Source organism: Danio rerio, chromosome 5 (genome assembly GCF_049306965.1).
Source record: "Danio rerio strain Tuebingen ecotype United States chromosome 5, GRCz12tu, whole genome shotgun sequence".
Lineage (NCBI taxonomy): Eukaryota > Metazoa > Chordata > Actinopteri > Cypriniformes > Danionidae > Danio > Danio rerio.
The window spans coordinates 14267463-14292218 of NC_133180.1; the positions used below are offsets into that span (position 1 = coordinate 14267463).

Here is a 24756-nt window from a genome sequence, read left to right on the forward strand (position 1 = left end):
AAAACATTCTTCATCTCAGGAGGCTTTTTCAGTTCATTCAATTTGCTTTTGTATAATGTTATTATAATTAGCAGTATTATTTATTATATACATATTTTTATTTGTTTTATTAAAAACAAGCTTAGATTTGTCCGCCTGTGAGGTTTTAGACCATATGGGGCACAGCAGGTGTATTTGGAAAAACTCAGTATTTTGACCACACTTGGTTATTATTGTTCATTTATTATTTTGCTGGAAATTAGAACTGAATTTAGAAATAGTTTTGAAACAAATCTTTGAGCTTAACAAACTAAATTAATTATTTATGGGCTAATTGATGCCTGTGCGGTAAGGTTTCCCTATCCACGAGAGCAAAAGCGAGAGTGAACTTATTTTACGTCATGTAAATAGCGAATGCGCTCTTGGTGCGACGCAGCTGGCTCTTAAAGGGAATGGGAGATGACACTCTGATTGGTTTATTCTCAAAACACACCTATAACTCATTAAGAAAATAAACTCAACCCTTTTAGACCATGCGCCACAGCGCAAAGCAGATTTTCCCGTCCTTAAATTAGCAAAAATGCGTTCTGACACGCCCTGAAAGCGTTTGCGCCCTGGGTTTTGCGTTCTGTGCATGGACCGTCAAAAAAGAGCCCTATATGTTCAAGTGCATAGTGTGGAGGATATAATAAGGCATTGAGGCAATTAGATGTAAAACAATATTTATAAGTGGTCAAAGTTCGACAGGAAGGTTAAAGGATACTTAAAAAAATGAGTGGCACATATTGCAAAATGATAGATTTACATAACAAGATAAGACAAATTTTTTCACACATGTTCTGGCTGGTAAAACAGATGATTACTTTTACCTGAGGTTGAGCTGAGCTGACGGAGCTGGCTGTTTACAAATCAAAACACAGATTACACAAACATCTTTGCTTCTGCTACAACGTTTGAGCTTTCGTTTACCATATGTAATATGTAGTTGTGGGAACACAAAACAATGCAAAAATTTAAAAACTTTGAGTATAAATAAAATTGGGATCATTTTTTCCCTTCATGTCATCAGATATTTATGACTGCAAACATGTGCTGTATTTTTTTAAAGATCAAGCTAAACTCAATCAATGGCACTCATGGCTTAAGAAAAAAACTACAACCTAGGCTACCCGAAGCTTAACATTGTATATAAACATGTTTCTTTTTGCATTATTATTAAAACCATGCAGAAAAGTTTAGAGAGCATTGTTTCACTCCAACATGACAGATACTTGATGCTGGAAAAATTCTAGTGTGCTTGTGTTTATATCTGCATATACACATGCGCACACACACATCTTTGGTTCTACTGCAACAACAATGTTTGAGCTTCCGTTTATCATATTTATTATGCGGAATTTGGAACAAAATACAATACCAAAATGTGAATACTTTTCAAGTTTAAATATAGCTGGTAAAAAGTATTTTTTTCCCCCTTCTTCAGATATAACATGTTCTGTATTTTTTATTTTGCTAAAGATCAAGCTAAACTCAATCAATGGCATTCGTGGCATTAAAAAACAACAACCTTGGCTACCTGAAGCTTAAAATTGTATACACGCATGTTTCTTTTTGCATTGTTATTAAAACTATGCACTTTTGCCTGAGGTTGAGTTGAGCTGGCAGAGCTGGCTTTTTACAAATCAAAACATATTGCACAAACATCTTTGTTTCTGCTACAACCACAGTGTTAGAGCTTCCGTTTACCATGTGCAGATGTTGGAAGAAAAAACAATGCCAAAATGTAAATACTTTGAGTATAAATCAAATTGGTAAAAAGAAGGTATAACATAACCTCTGGCAATATTTGTGATCGCAAACATGTCCTGTATTTTTTATTTAAGCTAAACGTAATCAATGGCACTCGTTGCATAAGAAAAAAACAACAACCTAGGCTCCCCGAAGCTTAAAATTGTATACAAACATGTTTCTTTTTGCATTATTAAATTTATGCAGAAAGGTTTAGTGAGTATTGTTTCACTCTAAAATTTTAATCTGTGTTCTGCTAAATAATTGGTAGCACTTTCTTTTGATGGTCCATTTGAGTATTAGTTGACTGTCTGCTAAAATATCTGTTGATATGCTCCTTCAACAGACATTTAACTGAAAATAAAAAAAAAATACATGTCAACTTACACTAACCCTAACCCCAACCTAGTATTCTACTCATAATCTAATAAGAATTAGATGGCATGTAGATGCAATGTAACTTAAATTCAACAAACGGACCATCAAAATAAAGTGTGACTGAATAATTATTCTAATATTTACAGATATGACTTGTCCCACACGGAATCTGCGATGGCAGATTTTTAGCCAATTGTTGAGTCATTTTATTTAATTGTGTAAATGTTTTAAATTTATATTTATTCAGTTTTTAAATGAATTTCTGAAGAAACCTGAAGTTTACATACACTCTAAAAAAAAGAACATAACCATATTTTTTAACGTCTAATGGTAAATCATACTAAACGTTTACTGTTTTAGGTCTGTTAAGAATACCTAAATGATTTACATTTGCTAAATGCCAGAATAATGAGAGATTTTTTTTTTGTATCTTTTATTCATTTCTAGACAGTCAAAAAGTGTACACACATTTCCTTGGTATTTTGTTGGCTTTGCTTTTAAACTGTATAACTTTTGGTCAAATGTTTTGGGTATTCTTTCACAAGCTTTGAAGGTTTGAAGGAATTTTGGACTATTCCTCCTGACAGAATTTGTATAACTAAGTCAGATTTGTTGGCTGTCTTGCTCGCATAAGCTATTTCCCAACTCTGCCCACAAATTTTCTATAGGATTGAGATCAGGGCTTTGTGATGGCCACTCTATAACATCCACTCTGCTGTCCTTAAAGCACATGTTAACTAATTTGGCAGTATGCTTAGGGTCATAGTCTGTTTGGAAGACCAATTTGTGGCCAACATGATGCTGCTACCCCCAAACTTCACAGTTGGGATGGTCTTCCTAGGCTTGTAAGTTTTTCCCTTTGTCCTTGAAATGTAACACTGTTCATTATGGCCAAACAGTTCAGTCTTAGTTCCATCAGACCACAGGACATGTCTCCAAAAAGGATTCTTTTTCTCAGTGTAATTTAGCAAATTGTAATTAATTTTTGTTGATTTTGGCTTGTTGATTTTCCCGTGTTGTCACACAAGGAAGCAGTGTGTTTGAGGTTTTCCTTAAATACCATTCTACAGTTGTGCCTCCAATTAACTCAAATGTTGTCAATTAGCCAGTCAGAAACTTCCAAAACCTTGACACCATTATCTGAGCTTTATCAAAGGCATAATAATCTTATCGTATGTAAACTTGACTTTCAAGAAAAGTTATAACAATTTCTTAAAAAAAATCTTTCTCTCATTATTCTGCTATTAAGCATAACAGAAACTAATTTGATAATCCTAACTTACCTAAAAGAGAAAAAGTTTAGTTACATTAACATCTGACTTTTTCCCTATATGGTTATGTGCCTTTTTATGCAGTGTATGTAAACTTCTGGTGTCAACTGTATTAAATGAGAGATTTGCTTTGTTTACCAAATAAGTGGATCAAACTAGATTTGCATTGTAAACGATAAATACGTTAAAAAAAGTATTCTTTTTTATTCATATATGAGGTTTTTAGGTATGATACTCCAAAAGTCGTTCCGCATAAATCTGCAGATGTTTTACAATATTCTCAGCAGAAATAGCAAAAGATTGTCTGTAGATTCGGTCTGGCCCTAGATATAACCCAATCATTTTAAATGGCTCAATTTAACTTAAATTTTCACTTCATTTAAACCTTTTTAGATTTGTTATAATTTTTGGATCAGTTGTGGATGTTTGTGCTCTTCAAATAAACCTTTGATACATTTGCTCGTCAGTATTAATGTTCCAGGAGAAAGTAAAATATAAAATGCTTGCTAGATTGAGCAATCTCCTGGTCCAATTTCCCGGCCTAGTTGGTTTACACAAGCAAATACTTTCATTCAACAGCAGCACACGATAAAGTAAAGCCAGTACCAGGAAATATTTGTAGCATTTCTCTCATAGTTTTATTAGATGCTTCTCAAAGCCAGTAAAAACAAAGAAAGATTATTAAAAAGGAAAACTTAAATCTCCAGACCACCAGGAGAGGTCAAGGTCAAATGAATCAGCAAGACATTTTCAGGGAATTTAAGCAATATATAAATTATATCTCAAAAGAAAAACAAATTAAAGACATTTTCATAACCTCTTAAGACTTCACTTTAAAGTTAAAACTTGAGTAAACTCTCAGATGACACCATTTGCACTGATATTTATTTTAAAGTCCCTAAGAAATCAAAAGTAACCATATGATTTTGTTAGCTCACATTGCTAGTTTTGCGGTAAATAATTAATCTTTGCATGTGATTAAGAAAAGAAAAAAATAGTTTGCCCTTCTAATCTTTAACTGAAATCTGAAATTGCCCTTTATTTAGTTAAACTGTCAGATTGCGTATATCTTAGCAAATGGGCCTGGCTAATATATTTAACCACGCTGCTTCAACTGTCAGTTTTGACAACAAACAGAAATGGTGAGGAGGAAGTGTCTGTTCAATTTTAATAACTCCCCAAACCCTTTTCGCAATCTTTCTGAATGAAATGACTACTTTACTACATCCAATCAGCTTGGAGTAGAAAAAAAACAGCCACGCCCACTGCGTTTGTCATTTAATATTCCGTTTCTATTGACCTTATTCTAAAATGCAGAAGTGCACCTGTTTTCGTGATTGTTTTAGAACTTCCGATTCAGTCGCCTATAGGAGAAATGACTAGGAATATTAAATGACAGAAAACGGACAAACTACTTGCTCTACAAACAAATGTTTGCGTTACTATACAGAACAAGTAGAATAATACAATAAGAAAATATCAGTTTGCAACATCAAGCAGAGTAACAAACCGTTTTTAACGTCTAAAAATGAATGGACGTGAATGAGACCGGAAGTCTCGAGCCAAAAGGTTCAAATGGCTGCGCCCGCTCGTCGGCAAAGAATAAGGTGAATAGAACTGCGTCACAATATGAAACAAATAACGGTCGCAGCTTCCAGTTCATGGGGACTTTTAAAAAATGCTTTTAACTTGTAAATAATATTCTATTTGTCAGTTGAATTTTACATTGGTGACTGTTGTTGTAAACTGGATGACTTAATGAAATGTGTGGTAAAATGATGATGCGGTTGAGGTCGAATTTATTAGCCCTCTTGTGAAATTTTGATACGTCAGCACAGTAACGAGGCAGTCATTGAATATGCGTATGATATAATGCAATCTATAGTAGAGCAGGGGTGCATAAACTTTTTCTTATGAAGAGCCAAAATCCAAGCTTGATTGGGAGCTGTGGATCAAAAGCAAATATAGTACTACATTAAACTTGTCATGGGTAATTTTTTTCATCGTATGTAAAAAAAAATTTTAAAAAAATACTTCAGCTGTATTTACAAATGCATTCTAATTTTGTTTTTTTTTCTGAAAATGTATATTATTTCAATGAACTTCTAACAATAAAACCATAAACAATTCAAATTTATAAAACAATGGAGTTCAGCGTTGAATACGCTAGTCATGCTGAACCTGCCTTTGTGTTGATTTGCATGCTGATGTCTTCTGCTTTCTCACCGATTTGTTAAGTGACAGTATGTACTTTTTTTAAAATCTGATTTATTTATAACATTTAAGTGAAACCCAACCCTTCCCAATCATTTTCCCTCTAGTGGACCAAATCAAAGGATACAAAGGGATACCTAGGGAAACCTAGTTTGGGCATCTTTGATCTAGAGTTACATTTTAAAAATACCAAAATGTGTTCCTTAGTTCCTTCTGAAGGAAAGTAATGTAAATGTGTGTTGTTATGTTTGTGTTTTATTAGTTTTTTTAAAATAGTAAGTTGGGCATAAAATTGTAATATTTTTTTTTTTTACTCAAAGCAAGTGTGCAAAAGGTTGCAAATAATGATCATAGTGAAATATAGAATCTTATGGCCTGTTTCCACTGAGTGGTACAATACGTTATGGTTTGGTAGGCTTTTATGGCCGTTTCCACTGTGAAAAGTTACCAAAAAGCAAACTATACCATACCACCTTTTGGGTACCCTTTTCAAAGGGTACCTAGCCCAACAAAAGGGTACCAAAAAACGTGCAACTGAACGCTATTGGTTTACAGAGAAATTTCACTAAGCAATTGCACATGCCAATATATACATATAATAAAGATCCATGGTCGCTCCACATCCTCAAACAGATCTTTGAAGTCTTGATAAACAGCCTCAAAGCCAAGAATACAAGCTAAATCCGCTGTATGTCTAAAAGCGTTTAGTTTCACTTTCTCCACAGAGCTTGTGTGCGCTTGCTGCTTGTCTATATTTGAAATAAAAAACTTTAAGCCGATGATAATAATGTGGCGTGATCAGGGCTTTATATTAACTTTTTTAATCACCGGCCACTGTGGCTAGTAGTTTTCCAATGTTACTAGCCACTCTGCATTTTCACCAGCCACAATTTTGTTGTTGGGAAAATATATTTATACGCATAAATTTGACGTTGACATGCTAAAATTATGTGATTTAATTTTTTTGTTATGTCCACATGCGTCCTCATTCATTTCTTTTTGTGTGTCGAGGATGAGTTTGCTCAATGGCTAAAGATCTCTCGGATCACCAGTAACTGCACATAAATGGAGAGTGGAGAGTTCATCTCCCATTAAAGCAACATTGTAAAAAAATAAAATAATTAAACCATTTTAACGAAAAAAATAAAAGCAAATAAAAAATGAAAGCAGGTGAAACATACCATGTGTGATAATGAAAGGATGATCACATGCACACAGTTTACTTTAGGCCATTTAATAATCTGATCAAAGTGAAAGCAAGCGGTGCTGCTTACAAAAAGACACATTTTGAGCTTTTAAAAGCATCAGGACTGTGAGTACATGTTCATCACTATTTGTCTAGTTTATTTGAAAGAGGACCGATGACAGTTGCGTTTCCAGAACCTGTTCCAGACATGGGTGCTTCACGATTCGGGAGCTTGCACGCATTAAGAAGTCGCGCACATCACATCAGCTGTTAGCACCAGCGATCATCATCCTCTCATTCGGTATTCATTTGCTTTCTTCTGCTCGCGTGATCACAATTATTTTACTTCTCGATTCTAAGACCACATTTGCACGCATATTAGGTCATCCTCATATTGTCGAACCCTGCTTTCAGGAAAACTAGAATTTAAAAATTATTTTCAACCAGCCAAAGTGGCAAGTGGAGGTGTCTGTAATTATTGAAGTGCTTCTGACATCCTTTTCATAAACTGACAAACACGAGAGTGAATGGTGAAAAAACAAAGGAGTAAATGATTTTTTCAGCAACCTTAAACATAAACACACCGCCATGTTTAACTATTATCATCGCCTTTTGGACTACTATGAACTCGGAATTACTCTCTAACAAGAGGCTACATGTGCTGCTGAACATTAAAGACCCAGATGAGGGGTTTGCACTGACTGGGCTATATGTTGTTAGTTGTTTTTGAACCCAAATAAGGACTAAATGTGTCGTGTGTAGTTTATCTGTAGTTGGTAACCTATCAGAGACTGTAATGCCTAGTTCAGACTGCGTGAATTTAGCCCCGAATTTGGCTAGCCGACAGGTTTTGAGAAATCGCCGACAAATGCCTGAAATCACAGGCAAATCGCTGCTCGTGCACGTGAGTGACAATCACACAGTATGAACGATCAAAGACGCGATCTGAGAGAATCGCCGATGAGTCGCCAATGCCTGTGGGATATTTGGAGTGCTAAATATCTGGAGCTGTCGGCGATTCAAATCATGCTGTGTGAATTGAGTTTTGACTGAAAATAACACCAGCGATCGCCTACAGCCAATGAGAGAGCAGCTTTCACTTGGGTGTGCGTGTGTGTATACCTGCTGCAGGCCAGCGGGAGGCTGGGGGAGAAGTTAAAAGCGCTCTTTTTCGGTTTATTTGGACCCACGAAATGGAGGAAAAACTAGTGGAGGTTTGACAGGACTCAGGAGCAACCGTGTCTGTTTGACGTTTCATACAGAAAGAAATTAGTTTTTTTTATCAACGTTGAGGAGAAATGGCTAATTCCCTTTAAACCCAGGTGAGCAAACATGTACATGTTCTACCCCATTAAAGGCTTCTTTCTCATTATGTAGTTAATAACAAAAGATAGGCTATACTACGTGTTTTTGGCTGTGAGACGTAGTTTGGACGAAGTTGTCGGCGATTCTCCCTATAGTAAAGTCATGCAATGTGAATGTCTATGTCGCCGAACCATCTTGCAGTGTAAACAAAGCAGCGACGAAACGCTAACCCAGATAGTCAAGCAGTGTGAAAACATCTGTGACACGACTAGTTGGAAAATCATGCAGTCTGAACTCGGTATAAGGGACTGTATGTGTTCATATATGTTGCATTTGTTTATTTATATGATAAAATCCCAGACAGTACAATAGGCTATTTTGAATCATTGATCTGCAGTTATACGACAAAATCATGTTTATAGAAAGGTTAATAACGAACATTTATACACAGGTATTTGTGTGTATAAAGCATCTGTTTTGTGAGAAGTGTGTCTCATATGATATGGGAACGACCTGTACAGCTTTACTTTCACATTTCCTCGAACAAGAATGACATCGACTAAAACTTTCTATCATATGCCACGCTCGGTACCCTTTTGGCAGTGGAAACCCAAGCCTGATAAATGTGACCCGTACGGGCCCATATCGTATCATACCACTCAGTGGAAACGGGCCGGTCCTCTGAATCACAGGGACTTTTACTTTGTTGAAGTGTCACGTATTGAAGTGCAGTACTTTACATCATGGCACACTTTCGATTCCTTCTCGAATCAGCCATTACATGCTCTGTACCAGGGCATATTTATAAATATCTTGAATTTGTGGGACACTTATGTTGATTTTCGTAGTATCTTTTGCCAAAAGTCTGTTTGTTTTCGACCCTTATGCTAGCTATATTAGCATCAACAACAGACAGATCCATTTTATTCAAATATGAAGACGTTTAAACAGTCCCTGCTTTGCCGGACATGTATAAGTTTTAAACATTCGACATTCAACAAATTACTCAAAAACAGTTTCCAACTAATCATATCTCATGTGTGAACTGCTGTCACAAGATATTTATTCCAGTAAACAGAGCAGTGGATGAAGAACAGGTTTAATCGCATTATTCACATACTGCACATATATATACAGACCACACACATGCATATAAAGATAAATGATGTTTTCTTGGAACATTCAATCATTAAAAAAATTCCCAGTATGTTGTTAGAAGACAAAATTGTGCGTTGGTCCGCGACAACTTCATGTCTGACGTGCGTGTTTTTCTTGAGTGTGTTTATGTTAAATTGCACACTACAAAGTATGGCACCAACACATGTGAAAAACATTGTTATTCATTTATAACTGATAAAATGGGTTATTTGATACAATATTTTATTTAGTGTTTTACCAGTTATATAATTTAGAACTTATAAAAACATTTGCTATGGCAATGACAGTGTCAGCCTTGTTAGAGGACATTGTCAATGGTTGAATCCAAAGGGAACTTGTTTTTAGGGATCACAGTGATTTATTGGCCCACAAGTTGCTTATAAGCCATTTCAGATTTTCAAGAGCTATCCTCTTGGAGCTCTGTGCTGATTTGAGTCCAAATTTGAAAAGATAGACAGCGAAGAGCCACGCATTACACTTTCCCAGGTGCTGACAACACTTGGTTTCCTGGCAAATGGTTCTTTCCAAAGGAAACTGGCAGACCGCTTGGGGTTAAGCCAGTCAATTGAGCCATGCAATGCCCGTTGTATGGGACGGGATCATGCACATGTCTAGCAGGTGTATAAGGTTTCCATACAGTACCATGCAGTTGGCCAGCCAAACATTAAGGTTGCTTTCACACCTAGACTTTTGTTTCTTTTGCCCAGTTAGCGTGGTTCATTTGGCATATGTGAATCCACCAATCGCTCTCAGATCCGCGCCAAGACAATTGCTCCGAGATCGCTTGAATGAGGTGGTTTCGGCTGGATTGAAACGAACTCTGGAGCGGATCGATTGTAGTGAGAAAGCGATACAATCTGAGCCCGGTTATATCACAGTGTATTATGGATATGATAGGCATACGACTATATGAAAAGAGAATTATGAGTAGGGTGGGAGGTCAATCAACAGACATCCGGAATCTCCTGCAAATGCACAGAGACTCCCCGATGCCTGAAAACAAGTGATAATCTCCCGGTAATCATGCGTCTCCCTCCCAGTCCTCGAATACGTCGCGCACCCTTCTCACCCCTCCTCACCGCATCCGTCCTCGCTCTTCAGACACGTCTTGTGCATACCTTGTCAAACACCACCAAACCACCACCCCCCTGACAGCTGAGCGGGACTCTGCAAAATAAACCGTGAAACACGGACAAATGTGAGGAGAGTTTACTCACACGTGACTTATTTTAGCTCTTTTGGTCTGTTTAGAAACTTTGCCGTGTGAAAGTGAACCGCACCAAGAGCAAAGAGCAACAATGTAACAATTTTAATCCCTGTTTCGGGACAACTGAATCGATTCGCAGGTGTGAAAGCACCCTCCAACAATTTGCAGCATTCGCCAGTTTTCCTATTGTAATCTGAGAGATCTACTGCACACACATTGCTATAAAGGCGCCACCAAGACGAATTTGCATTCGGAAATCGGAAACATTTCCATTCCATAAATGTGCAAATAATATGTGATGCTCAAATGCGCTTAACAAACATAGTGGCAAGGTGGCCTTGGTCAACCCATGATTCATTCATCCTCACAAACAGCATGGTTGGGATGACGCTGCAAGGTGGCAGGGTGTGTGATGTATGTCTTCTTGGTGAGCGATGTATTTAAAGATACTTGCAAATAACAGTTTTCCTCCGGTCTACCTCTGATAGGAGCACCTCCAATTCACATTCTGTAAAGTTTCTCTTCTTGCTTCCTTTTGGCATTGCTATTTCATTCGTATTTGCCAAAGTGGAGTCATATTCATATACCATATTCATACGGGGAGGAGGCAGGGAGGGGTTTTGCGCTTGTGCATGTTGCGCTCAATTTCACGTTAAATATAAATCCCATGCGTGGGATTCTGCGTACGCAGTGTTTTATACTTTTTTTTACAGCTTACGCACATTTACAGCTTTGTCCATACGCAATGTTTTAGTATTCAACGCAAGTCTTTGTATATGAGGCCCCAGGTGAGTGGAGGTTACTGGAATTCTGTAGTATGCAACCATATTGTAACGGAAATCAGATATGCCCCTGTTTCAGGCAACCATAATGCCGGTTCTGCTGGGTTTGAGGAGTACAGAAAAACAACTGGCAAGGGACTCTCAACATGCCAAAGCCTACAGCGAGGCAATACACCAGTTGGTGAAGGCAGGAGCCGTCAAGAGGCTGTACCCAGGTAAGATCTCCACAGATGGTGAGGCCTTGCACTTACTTCATAACCTAGTCTCTCATAATGGGAGACTTGTCTTTATAGCTTAATAATAGCTTGTCTTCAATTGTTCCTCCCAGTTTCATGGTATGAATCTTGGGCTGTATTCAAAATCATCTACTACTCGAGTGAGAGGGCTCTGGAAGCAGACCTGATGCAGTGCAATCTGAGCTGCATCCAATGCTTTTTAATGCGCTCACCTAATCCCACCCCTAACTCTATCCGTCACAGTGACGTCACTTACTCCATTGAGTGCATTGTGTCTGACATTACATCACTGAGTGATGCAATCTCATCTTGCATCATAAAGGCTGCATCCAGATACTATTGACTCAAGTAGGTACTACATTTGAATTTACTATATGACCTTTAGAAAAGTATGTTCTATATAGCATGAATGTGTGTAGTATGAATAGAGCTCGGATGTACTACATCTGCCATTTGTCTGTATCACTTGTCCTACCCACGTCAGTTGCGTCGTTTCATTCCCATTCATGAATTTTCTCTAACGCCATTATGGGATAACGAAACATCCATCAAGTGCATACTTCAGAATCTCACCAGAAGTAGTACATCAACCACAATCTTCCCATTTAGTGTTTTTCAAATATTATGAATTTGGACATCCTACTCATTCTACTATACAGCATGAAAGTATGCAATTTTGGACGCAGCCTTAATCAAACTCTTCTTCCTGGACCTACCTTGGGTGCATCTCTTCTTGGTGGTCGGCCGTGTTTTAGGCAGTGTGGTGTAGCAATTAACAGAGATATATTATAGCTGTTTCACCAGGCTTTAATGTCTTTGTTAATTGCTGATACACACACTTAAAGCTATCCTTCACCAAGGTGACACGGTGGCTCAGTGCTTAGCACTGTCACCTCACAGCAAGAAAGTCTCTGGTTCAAGCCAGTTTGCATTTCTGTGTGGAGATGTAGCATGTTTTTCGTTGTGTTCACAAGGGTTTTCACCGGGTTTTCCAGTCATGCAGTATAGGCAGGGATTTACATTAACACCCGCCAAATGCGGGTAGATTTTAGCTGTGACGGGTTACACAGATGGCACAATATTCATGCAAATGCGATCTTAGAATCGAGAAGCAGTATGACTAAATATAATTTTGTTCGTGCGGGCATAAGAAAGTTGGTTGAATAGCCTACCAAATGAGAGGATAATCACTTGCGCCAACAGCTGATGTGAAGTGCCCAACTGTTTAAAATATGTGCGCGCTCCTGTTTCCTTGTGTAACAGGTTATAAAAGTGCTTCCTCTTGCTTTTCTTTTATGTACATGGCCCTTTAATTCTAAATGACCCTCGTCTCTGTTCATTGGCTGGTGGCATGTTGTTAACTGGTTCCAGACGGGTCATTATTATTCGCGCCAGCTAAGGGAGTGGTCGTGGTGAGTGAGTGCTCCTGTAAAGTGTATATTTTTGTTGATCTTTTAGTTTTAATTATTCACAATGTATCTTTTCTTTGTGATTTTATGATTACTGGTATGAACCCGTCATTGCAGGACGACATGTTGGACTGTCTGGGACTGATCACTGTGTTTTCATTGTGTTTGCCAGGTACATTATTTAATATTTACTGTTTTTCCCAACTCATGTGTTGTGTTTACTGGATTATTATTCGCGCCAACTAAGGGAGTGGTCGTGGACGACATGTTGGACTGTCTGGGACTGATCACTGTGTTTTCATTGTGTTTGCCAGAATAAAGTGATCTGTTTGAGGCGTGATTGGGTGTCAAATCTCATCTCTACTACACACAACGCAGAGGAAATCGAGTACTAACCGTTACACTTGCTTGAAACAACTGTGCCTGGAAACGCAACTGGTGTGATTCGATTCTCTTTCAAATAGACTTGACAAAACGTTATGTTCATGCACCCACAGTCCTGCTGCTTTCAAGAGCTCCAGATTGGTCTTTTTGTAAGCAGCACCGGTTGCTGTCGCTTTAATCATTATTTGAACAGGATATAGGATATTAACTTCCCATTTATATATAGTTACTGGTGTCAACTGTTTTTTTTAAGAAATGTTTTGTTAAATAAAATGTATAGTACACAGCTATATTTGCTTGTTTTGACACGTTATTTAAAATTTGTGACTTAGAAATAATTATTTATTTATTTTTAGTGTGGTTAGAAATAAATTTGGTAAATCCTTTGAGCCCTGAAAAGTCATGTGAAATAAAAACTAATTGTAATACAACACTATGAAACCATGACTCATGTGCTCATGCTCACTGAGCAAGCTCATACACAACATAGCCCACACAAAAAGTGAAATGATGAGGAGGCACTTGGACATTCCACAAAATCAAAATCAAGTAATTTTAGCTTGTCAAAGTCATATTTATGCATTTAAAATATATTCTCCCAACAACAAAATTGTGGCTAGTGAAAATGGCGAGTAGCTTGTAATATTAGAAAACTACTAGCCATACTGGCTGGTGACCAAAAAAGTTAGTCAAGCCCTGAGTATACAGTAGGTGAATTGGATAAACAAAATTGATCATTGTGCATGTAAGAGTTTATGTGTATTTCTCACTACTGTGTTGTGGCTTGAAAGGCATCCGCTGTATAAAACACATGCTGAAATAGTTGGCAGTTTATTCTGCTGTGACAACCCCTGATAATTAAGGGACAAAGCCGAAGGAAAATCTATGTATGTTTCACAAGGCCCAGCTCCTGCCAGTAGGCCAACCTCGGCTCAGGTTTGTTTTAGTTTTTTTGGAGGCACAAATGAGAAGACCCTCCTGATACCTTTGAATTCAAGTGTTGTTTTTGGAACTGCCTGCTCACCTAGCTATGCAACCTATTCTCTTCATTGGCACATCAAAAGTTGTGATCCAGAGGATGGGGAATTCAGTGGAACAGTGTTTGTATATTCATAATTGCCTCCAGAGTGTGCCTACTGCAGCTGAACCGAGAAGGTAGTCTTAGTATCTGGTGAATTCGAAATTTGCCAATAGGCATGCAACATCCCAAGTGTCATTGGCCACATCTAAAAGTATAAATTTAAGGAAGCAGAAGAAAACGGCATGTTGGTTTGGTTTAGCTGGAGCTAAAGTCTTGTGAACCCACTGCATGTCCATGTCTTTTTAATAAAGTCTATGAGCGGTTTTAAGCCTTATGCACCGTCCCGAAGAGTCGAAGATTCCCGCTCCTGCTGCTGTTTTCAAAAATTTCCACCTTTGCCTCCTGAAGTTTCAGGCACTTAGATGCCGAGGTGGTTAAGAGTCAGTTGTTTCCTGTTGTTTCCATTGGCCATTACCGCATTTTTAATTTCTGTCAGGTTGTTCACTAACATTTTAACTGATGAGGAAACTTCCGTTAATTGCTTTTCAATACCGTCCAATTTAGTTCCAGGCTCAGTTCTCAATGTTTTTAATTCTGTTAACACGTCTGATGCATTTCTGAGATTTCTGTTTTTCCATGCCTGTTCTACGAGCTCTAGTACAAATGTCACACTGTTTTAAAGCAAGATGTTTTGACATACTCAGATAGTTGGTTAAGTTGATTGAGTTCATATAGGTTGTCGAAGTGAATTAGTCGACCAGCCATCCTCGCCAGACCCACCCACATTCAATTTCTGATGAGAAAGGCTACTCCATTTCGTATTGCTGGAGATAGAGGCTTTATTGAATGCAAAATCACTTGGATATATCTAATCAAAAATTGCAGAAGTTGATGAGGTCACCCCAAACATTCTCTTGATGGGGTGGCCTGATGGAGCTCCACCTTAAATGATTTACAATAAGGGTGAAGAACAATGTAAAAGAAGATAGATGCACTGTCAGGTCTTAGCAGATCACTACTGGTCTAGGTTTATAAGATCCTACTTGCCAACACTTTTTCCCCCAACTACTTGACATCCATTTTTGTTCAATGTTGTGGTATCTTTTGTAACAAGTCTGGGTTAATTTCTGACATGTATGATAACCCTGTAAGCATCCACAATGCACAAAACCCTTTTGTTGATTTGAATATGAAGACATTTAAACAGGTTTAATTTAAACATCAGTCAAAACACTTCTCCACAACAGTTTTCAACTAATCAGTTCTTGTTGTGTGAGATATATCTTCTCTTAAGCTCAAAGGATGAGTAATTATTCAATTCAATTCAGCTTTATTTGTTTAGCACTTTTACAATGTAGATTGTGTCAAAGCAGCTTCACATAAATGGTCATAGTAACTGGATCAGGGTAGTTCAGTTTTTAGTGTTTAAGTTCAGTTCAGTTTAGCTCAGTTCAGTGTGGTTTAAGATCATTACTGAGAGTCCAAACACTAAAGAGCAAATTCATTGATGGGTAGCTCTACTGATCCCAAACCATGCAAGCTAGTGGCGACAGTGGAGAGGGAAAAAAAACTTCACCAAGGCGAGTGAAGAAAAAAAAAACCTTGAGAGAACCAGACTCAGTTGAGCACGACCATTTTAATTTCTCCGCTGGCCAAAAGTCTTGTGCAGAGCTGCAGTCTCAGCGGTGGAGGCTGGAGTAAACAGAATTCAGTAAACAGAACTGTGGATGAAGAACAGGTTCATTGGCATAATTCACATACTTTACATACACACAGGCCACTCATTTTCTGCTTTAAGTTACTTACTGGCATTTAGTAATTCCAGCCTGATATATGTTTTGTCAGTTTAGTGGCTAAATGTATGATTTTAAAAAGGTGACATGGCATTCAATTACACCCTTAAACCCAACCATCATTGGATATTGAGCAAATTGTATGAATTAGATCCAACAACTTGATGCGAATTAACCACTAAATCAAAAAGTTACGAAGTGCTGTGAGATTGCATTGGTAATTGTTCGTCCACTGTCATCGAAGCAGTGTTCATTTTGTCTATGAAAATTACTTGAAGTCCTCTGCACTAGTAACGTGATAACTGTAAATACACATGATATTATCCGCACAGCTTATTAGAAGTTACCCAGCAGGCACACAACGTCATAAGAGATGTTAAGTTAATATTAGGTTAGATTTAGGTCATGATGTCGAGTGACCAAAATTCCATGTTGTGTTAAAAAAATGACCAAAATCCAATATTGAGCAAGCATCTTAAACCAACATCATATTGACGTCAAATACTGACATTTATTCAAGCAAAATCTAACATCCGATAGATGTCCTAGTGTGCTAGTCCCCCCAGCGTCAAGCTGTAACATCATTAGATGCTGATATTTGGTTGTTTTTAGGTTGTGTTGGACCAAAATACACTGCCAAAACCACTGACGGCAGTTCTCACGTCAACTCTATTTTCAATTCCACCCAAAATGCAATGTCCCCACAACGTCAATCCTACGTCATGCTGCTACAATGTCAATGATGTTGATGGATTGTGCCTGCTGGGTAACTTATAACTTTGCCGAAGTTAATTGAGTCTCTTGAGTTCAGAAAGTCTCCAAAGCTACTAAAGTTTATGCACAACTAGACAAGTTGACATCTTCAGTGCACATCAGAGATGTGCCTGCGCATAGATATTTGAGATGCCAAATCTTGATAGAAAAAGAAACTAAAAAAACAAGCAAACCAAAACAAGTCCAGACCAAAAAAATTATCTAAATACTTTCTATAGAGAAAAAAAGAAAAACTCTGCACAAACCATGATACTAAAATTAGTTTACTTTAAATAGGCTCGTTCCCTAGTTTAAAGTGTGCCCCCTGTTTGGCTTAGTTACTGTGGTCCCGATCTGATCTGCAACATCTGATCACCCCAAGTATATTGCTTTTATTTTGTGAAGCTATTTGTGTAGAGAAAAACCTTAAGTTAAAAGACCTTAAGTCAGGTGTTTGACACACTTTCCCACAAAAAACGCTCCAAACTATTTTCGCTATAGGGCTTCTTTAATGGTATATTTATATAGATACTGCTGACGTCAATCAGTGCCTTTTCTCTATCGTTCTTGTTTATTCTGTTTGTTGGATTCAAAGCAGGGCTATATAGGCATATTGTAGTGTGATTTTTGCTTTTATACATTAGTTTGACCACATATGCAAACATAGAAAATACAAACAACCACAAAAGCATCTCAAAAATCCTTTTATGTCATTACTACTCCTTCAGCCACAGATTTACACACCAATAGACTGAATTTGTCATCCAAAAACTCTGTGACACTCCTATGTAAAGCTTTACATAGTCAAAAAAAATGTTGAGAATGTGGAGCGGAAATGTTACACACCTGCAGATTACGTCTGAGATAGAATATTAGTGAGTCAAGGAGTCTGTCCATCATATCTTTAATCATAGATAGTAAAAGTTTACAGCTTAAAGACGAATCCTTTCATTGCATACTTGTGGTTCACACCCACTGATACTATAGTGTTCATCTGAACTGTTTCCTTGAGGTTGGAAAAAAACAATCTGAAGTCTTTTCAAACTGGTAAAAATGCACCTCGATGCATTAGATGGTGGATGTGCATTTGAGTTTCATTATAATGCAGCAAGAAAATATTATTTTGTTGCTACTGGTTGCATTTTATTGGTAAAAGCCAAATCGCAAAGCTTTACTCTAATTCAGAGTAGTGATTAAATATATAGGCCAAGTGTTTAGCATGAAAAATGAGAACCACATATTAAACGTAAATTCAGGAAAACATTCCTTTTATAAAATGATGAAAATATTGCTAGAGAATAAATGACATTCACAACAAGAATAGACAATGGGGGGAATAAGTATTGAACATGTCACCATTTATCTCAGAAGACATATTTCTAAAGGTGCTGTTGACTTGAAATTTTTTACCAGATGTTGATAACAACCAAAGATATCCATATATGCAAAGAAAACAAATCTAAATAGTTTACAAATTATGTTGTGTAATAAAATGAAATTAGGCAGGGAAAAAGTATTGAACACATAAAGAAAGGGAGGTGTAGAAAGGCAGTGAAAGTCCTTCATCAGTGTAAATGAATATTAGCTGCTTCAGTCCAACATCTACATTATCAAGATGATGAAGATGAAACCAGGGTGGACATTTCAGCAAGACAATGATCCAAAACACAGCCAAGAAAACTCAAATGCTTTCAGAGAAAGAAAAACAAGCTGTGGAATGGCCCAGCCAATCTCCTGATTTGAATCCAATGGAGAATACAAAATAAAGATCCCATTTGATAGACGAGACCCACAGAAACATCAAGATTTTTACACTCTGTTGAAGTATGTGAAAAAAACAAACACCTGAGCAATTCATGTGACTTCATTCTCCATATAAGGGGCGTCTTTAAGCTGCCATTACCAAAACAGCCTTTCATATAAAAATATTAAATTCATTTGTTTTGTTTTTTTTGTTTCATTTTTATGTTTATATTGTTTGGGTTTTTTAGTTTAATTCTTTTTATTGACAATTTTCAATCAGAGAGGTATTACAAGTGAGGAAAAGAAAAACCACAACCCTTTTGTTTTCACAATGTTGAGGAGAGAAACACTGGAAATTAAAGTGGTAATTAAACACATTCCTTACTCTCTGAAGCAAATTGAGATGAAAATAAAGTAAACAACAACAACAAAAAAGGAACAAACAATAACGAAAAAACAGTAATACAAACACAAATAATAATAATAAATTAACAAATGACACCCAAGTAGGCCATTACTGTTAAATGTAAAAATATCACACAATTTCTTTTCCTAATACACTCTTAGATAAGTTTGTATCGTTCAAAAGCAGGAGGGGGAAAAAGAAAAAGAAAAAAGACAGATACAGACAGGGTTAATTATGCAAGACGGGATATATAAAGCTATTTTTAAAAATACAACAGAAAAGGTTACCAAGCTGTATAGAAATCCTCTGTTTTGCCATTAATTGTGTATCTAATTTTCTCTATTTAAATGAGCTGCAACAGGTCATACATCCAATGAAAGTAGTTTGGCGGAGAAGGTTTTTTTTTTAATTCAATAGAATAATTATTTTAGCAATTATTAAGCAAAAAGCTAATACATTTGACTGCAAAGATGACAGCGTTACATTTGTAGGATTGAGTCCAAACAGTGCCACTAAAGGACACAATTCAATTTTTAGAAGAAAAATATCAGATATTGATTTATTATTTGGGTTTTTACCAAAATCTGATTCAATTCCATTGTCAGCAGCTCCTTTAGAAATATTATTTCCCGGAGAAAGCATGGCATGTTCAATACTTGCCCCACTGAATCATCAAAGAATTTAAAAAATCCAGTTTTGTTAGATCATGGTGAAAGTTTTCAGTCACGCAACATGTGCGGAAACCTGGCAGGCGAAAAAATAATGGGCCGTAATGGCAGCTACACTTGAATCACCATAGAAATGCAGTTTCAAGCTACGAATATTTGGATCACATATTAACAGAAACAAACACACTAACAGTTATAGGTAATCCTTACATTTCCCCTTTTTGGCTAACCTGCCTCTGAAGGAATTGTGTAGAAGCACAGCTCAGTTGGGTCTTGTCATCACTTAGCAAGACTAAACCTTATTGCACAACAGTTATCTGGCTTTTTGGCTAAAGAAGAGAAATTACTCAGCGTCTGACTTGGCAGTCAGCAGGAGAGTAATGTTTTGCCTGCCAGGGAGGCATTCCTCTAAGGGTATGCCGACATGTGAAAGCTACCAATAGAGTTGGCTTCAATGAAAACACTTTTTGTTATTCAGAGTAAAAATTCTTTTGTTATATTGGGGTGTGAGTAACTACTTGCACCTACTGTAATTAAGTACCTTTTAGGCTTGGGCGGTAATATGGTATACCGCGGGATCTAAGAGTATCAACAGTGTCAGTTTCAATATCGTTATACTATCATAAAAAAACAATTCGCTTAAATAGGAGACAAGTATTAAATATAAAATATTATTTAATTAATGCCTATAAATGCGTATGCAAGATTGTCATGACGGGACAGTGTTGAGGAGAGAGAGTGTGTGACGTGAGGTGGGGAGTCGCGCACAAAGTGACTTGCAGTTTGGCAGTATTTCCAGTTTTGACCGAATGAGAAGGAAGACGTGGTAATTACGATCTAGAGGTCTGCATTCCTGCTGCTGTACCGCGGGAGCCGACCAGATTTCTTGCGGTGCGGGAATGAGTTTTCGAATAAAGCGAGGGAGCAGTCTGTAACTCTGGGGTAATTTGAAAGGTATTCAGTTTCTGAATGGTTTGGGCACAAGCCAACAGTTTGGTGACTCTGTCTGAGCCTTACGTCATATTTTTTTTATCATGCACCAAGTGTGCCGCAAGCCTGCGTTTGAGTGAAGGTCTCGGCCGTTAGATCGCCCCCTGGGGGCTGGCTGCAGTACAAGTCATAAAGCCCGCCTCCTCCGTGTTAATGAAGGAGACTTGAGCCCAAATAAAAAAATGTATTACACTTGCAATAAAATGTCCCGAAAGATGGTTCTGGTCGATTGAGGCACTGATTATTGTGCTGAAATAGGTGCAGATCTTCATTTTTGTAAACAGTTTGTTTTTAGCAGTAATTTAATGCTGGGCGTGTCATCGTGATTGACAGCTTTGATTGACAGTTTCTCAAAGCAGCGCGTCTGAGCTTCGGCAGGAGACTGAAGTGTTATTATTCAATGTCTGTGTTATTTTACCATGACAAAATGAGTTCAGTAGTAAACTACAGTTTCTGACATACATGATCCTGGTGGAACACTGTTTATTCGCTAAGGCCAGGGCTTTTTTCGGGCTTTATTAGTTTGCTGATACACGCCTAACCACCCAGATAGCAAAATACACTCGGGTCAGTTCCGGCTAGATTCTCGCCTGCCGGAGACTTACCCCTCAGAGCTCAGACTGACTACCTCTGTTGGACCTACTCCGGATGCCTGGACTCACTGCCCTATTCCAGCCCGAGTCAGTCGAACCAGATGCGGCGGCCGAGCGAGCCGGCGCTGCCGCATGCGAGCCGGAATCAGCCCGCGACGGCGCGAGTAGGTTACGCGCCCGTAGCTGGCGCGATTGAATATATAAAACCCTCATATTTGTTAACGTTTTTACATCCATCTGTGTTGATATGACAGCAAACGCATGCTGAGAAGTTCGGGGGGCGTGGTTGATTTTACATAAAGCGTTTGATTGGAAGCTCGACTCCGCTCATTTTCGCGGCTCCTCCTCTGGCTCCATCAGACAGTCCTTCTGCGCATGTCAAGGCTCCAATTTCAGCAGTCTTTTGCGACAGTTTGTGCCCGTCAAGCAGGCGTTTTGCCCTCAAGGCGTTCAAAGAGAAAAGGGGCTGTCGCGTCGTCCATATTTTTTACAGTCATTGTCATGCACGGGAATACTGGATACCGGGGTAAAATAGGGGGGACCCAGGTGAAAAAAAAATATAATTAAATGCAACTAAAATACACTTAAATACCCACAAATACATTTTTAGTACATTGTTATTTTTTGTGTTAAATAAAAGTTTGATGGTTTTACACTATAAATATACTAATTAAAAGTATGTTTATACTTAAGTAGGACTTTAGTACACTTGACAAAAGTATACTAAATGCCAGTAATACTTAAATAATTTTTTAGTGTACTACAATAAAGTACACTACAGAAAAAACATCCAAAAGACTTTTATTAGTGTGTTTTTCAAAAGTGTGCTTTAAATGCTTTAAACATTAGTTGATTTTTAGTACACTGTTTACATACTAATCCTAAGTTAAAAATAAGTTAATATATAAAAAATGTATTTGTAATGTATTGTAGTAGAAGTACATTTTCCCAAAAGTTGTACTTTAGTACACTTAATGTGAATGCAATATTATCACTAACATTTAAATAGATTGAGTGTGGTAATTTTAAGTTTATATTAAATTGACTTTATTAAAAATCTATTAGTAATGTATTGTGGTAGAAGTACATTTTCCCAAAAGTTGTACTTAATATTTGGATACCGCCCAAGCCTAGTACCTTTTATTTGGTAGCCTGTTCTTTGACGTAAACTACAAATGAAATATACTTGATATTTTGACCAGATGTTGGTAACAGCCAAAGAAAGTCAGATATACAAAGACAACAAATCTAAATTAACAACCCTCTGCCCTTCCTCATTATAAATGAATAACAGCTGCTTAATATTTATTCAATATTTCTTATACATTATAATATTTCAAAGTACTAAAATGTCAAAAAAAAGTCACTTTGTTAAACCGTAGAGTTAAATTTTCAACATTAAAAGGTAACAGAGCAGAGCAGAGATCAACATCCCTAATTCACAACCAGAAATAAACAGAAAACACTGGTGAATCACAAAATATGGAAACTGCAAAAGAACAGGTTCATTTAAAGTGTATAATGTATGAATGGGATTGTACAAAAAGCCTCTAAATCTAAAAGTTACTCTGCTGTGAGATTGCATTGCATTGCATTGTCACATTGAAAGGGTCATGATGGTTTTGTTATAGTGGTTTTCTTGAATCCCTCATCACTTTTTCTGTTATCTGTCTTGTATGGGAAAACTTATCAATATACTACTTTGTCAACTTGTTGATTGTTTAGTAAATTGATTGTGGTTGCACGTCTTAGACCTGCATCGTGTGGGATGTTACAAGTGGATGTGGAAATACAACTTAATTATGATTCCTCTGACTGCTTTAGCAATGAATTTCTTTTGCCAGCAGATTTGTAATCCCTTATCGCAGAATCAAGCAGTATAAAAGCATATTTGTCCCAGCACCAATCACTAGAATAACACTGATATCATTTTACAGCATTTGTACATATTTTTCTTCAACCCAGAGCAGTTTTTAGTGATGTTGGAAACTTGGAAAAGCACTTCTTTTATATTTAATTGTATATGTGTAATTTAACGCATGTAAAAATGTGGAAAATATGCAAACCTAGGTTACTTATAGGGGACAAATCATCATTCATTCATTTACCTTCGGTTAAGTTCCTTATTTATCAGTTTTTGCCACAAAGGAATGTACCACTAACTATTCCGGCATATGGTTTACGCAGCGAATGCCCTTCCAGCCGCAACCCAGTACTGAGAAACACCCACACCCTCTCACATTCACACACACACACTATGGTCAATTTGGTTCAACCAATTGACTTACTGTGCATGTCTTTGGACTGTAATGTAATGTAAATGTAATGTAATGTGTATGTATATAGCGCATTTATCGTGTATGGCCATACACCCAAAGCGCTTCACAATCATAAGGTGGGTCTCTCTAAATCACCACCAGTGTGCAGCATCCACTTGGATGATCAGCCACAGGACAACAGTGCGCTCACCACACACCAGCTATTGATGGAGTGGAGAGACAGTGATAGTGCCATTTTGGTAGATGGGGATGATTGGCAGGCCATGATGAGAAAGGGCTGATGGGAGGTATTTGGCCAGGATACTGGGGTTACACTCTATTTACAAGAAGTGCCATGGGATTTTTAATAACCAAAGAGAGTCAGGACCTCGGTTTAACGTCTCATCTGAAAGACGGCACTCACTAAAGCCTGGTTTATACTTCTGCGTCAAGTGACCGGCGTAACTCACGGCGCAGGCAACGCGCGCAGCTGTGCATTTATACTTCTGCGCGCTGTCTCTGTTGGTCTGCAATAACATTTCCGAAACGCTAGTTGGCAGTGAGGTGTAAATTATCCTCTGTGTCGAGTTTCTTCGCTTCTGTTTTGCTTTTCCTGAACACTTCCTGGTTGTACAAGTGACTCAAACTCGCTCATTTTGAGGCAGGAACCGGCGGACGTGCAACAACTTTAACCATAAACACAACACAAAACAAAACTTTCCATCCGGAGCTCCTTCACGGGACTCCACACTTGTAAACAATCACTCGCGCCATTCGCGCGGCTCTCTGTCCCGCCCAGACTCGTCAGCGCTACCAAGCCGACCAATCACAGAGCTTGCGCTATGCGTTGTTGCGATGTGTAGTTACATTTTTTGAGAGGTGCACGTCAGTGACGCCGATTGCCATGGCGAAGGGCTATGCATCAGCGCCGTAGCATATGCCGGTGTTTGACGCAGAAGTATAAATCATCCTTTAGAGTATGGTGTCTCCTTCACTATACTGGGGCAGTAGGACTCACAAAGACCACAGGTTGAGCACCCCCTGCTGGCCTCTCTAACATCACTTCTAACAGCTATCTAGTTTTTCCCATGTGGGCTCCCATTTAGGTACTTACCAGGTTCAGCCCTGCTTTGCTTCAGTGAGTAATCGGTCTTGGGCTGCAGGGTGATAAGGCTGTGGCTGCGGAAATGTGACTGTGGGGGAAACCGGAGCACCCGGAGGAAACCCACACAAA

The 24756-nt window shown here is 37.9% G+C and overlaps 1 protein-coding gene across 6 annotated transcripts in view; it reads left to right on the forward strand.

Moving 5' to 3' along the window:
* Nucleotides 1-24756, forward strand: part of ckap2l (cytoskeleton associated protein 2-like) — a 47605-nt gene that overhangs the window by 16268 nt on the left and 6581 nt on the right. Inside the window, exons 10-11 of one of the 6 annotated variants that reach the window (XM_073950991.1) lie at nucleotides 11331-11483; nucleotides 11597-11852. The exons of 1 other annotated variant lie outside the window; for it this stretch is intronic. In XM_073950991.1, the coding sequence (XP_073807092.1) occupies nucleotides 11331-11483; nucleotides 11597-11847 (404 nt within the window). In that variant the 3' untranslated portion in view covers nucleotides 11848-11852. Of the gene's footprint in view, nucleotides 1-11330; nucleotides 11484-11596; nucleotides 11853-13227; nucleotides 13733-24756 lie in introns of those variants that run through there. 4 more of the 6 variants (XM_073950994.1, XM_073950993.1, XM_073950992.1 and 1 more) reach the window with 4 other exon arrangements.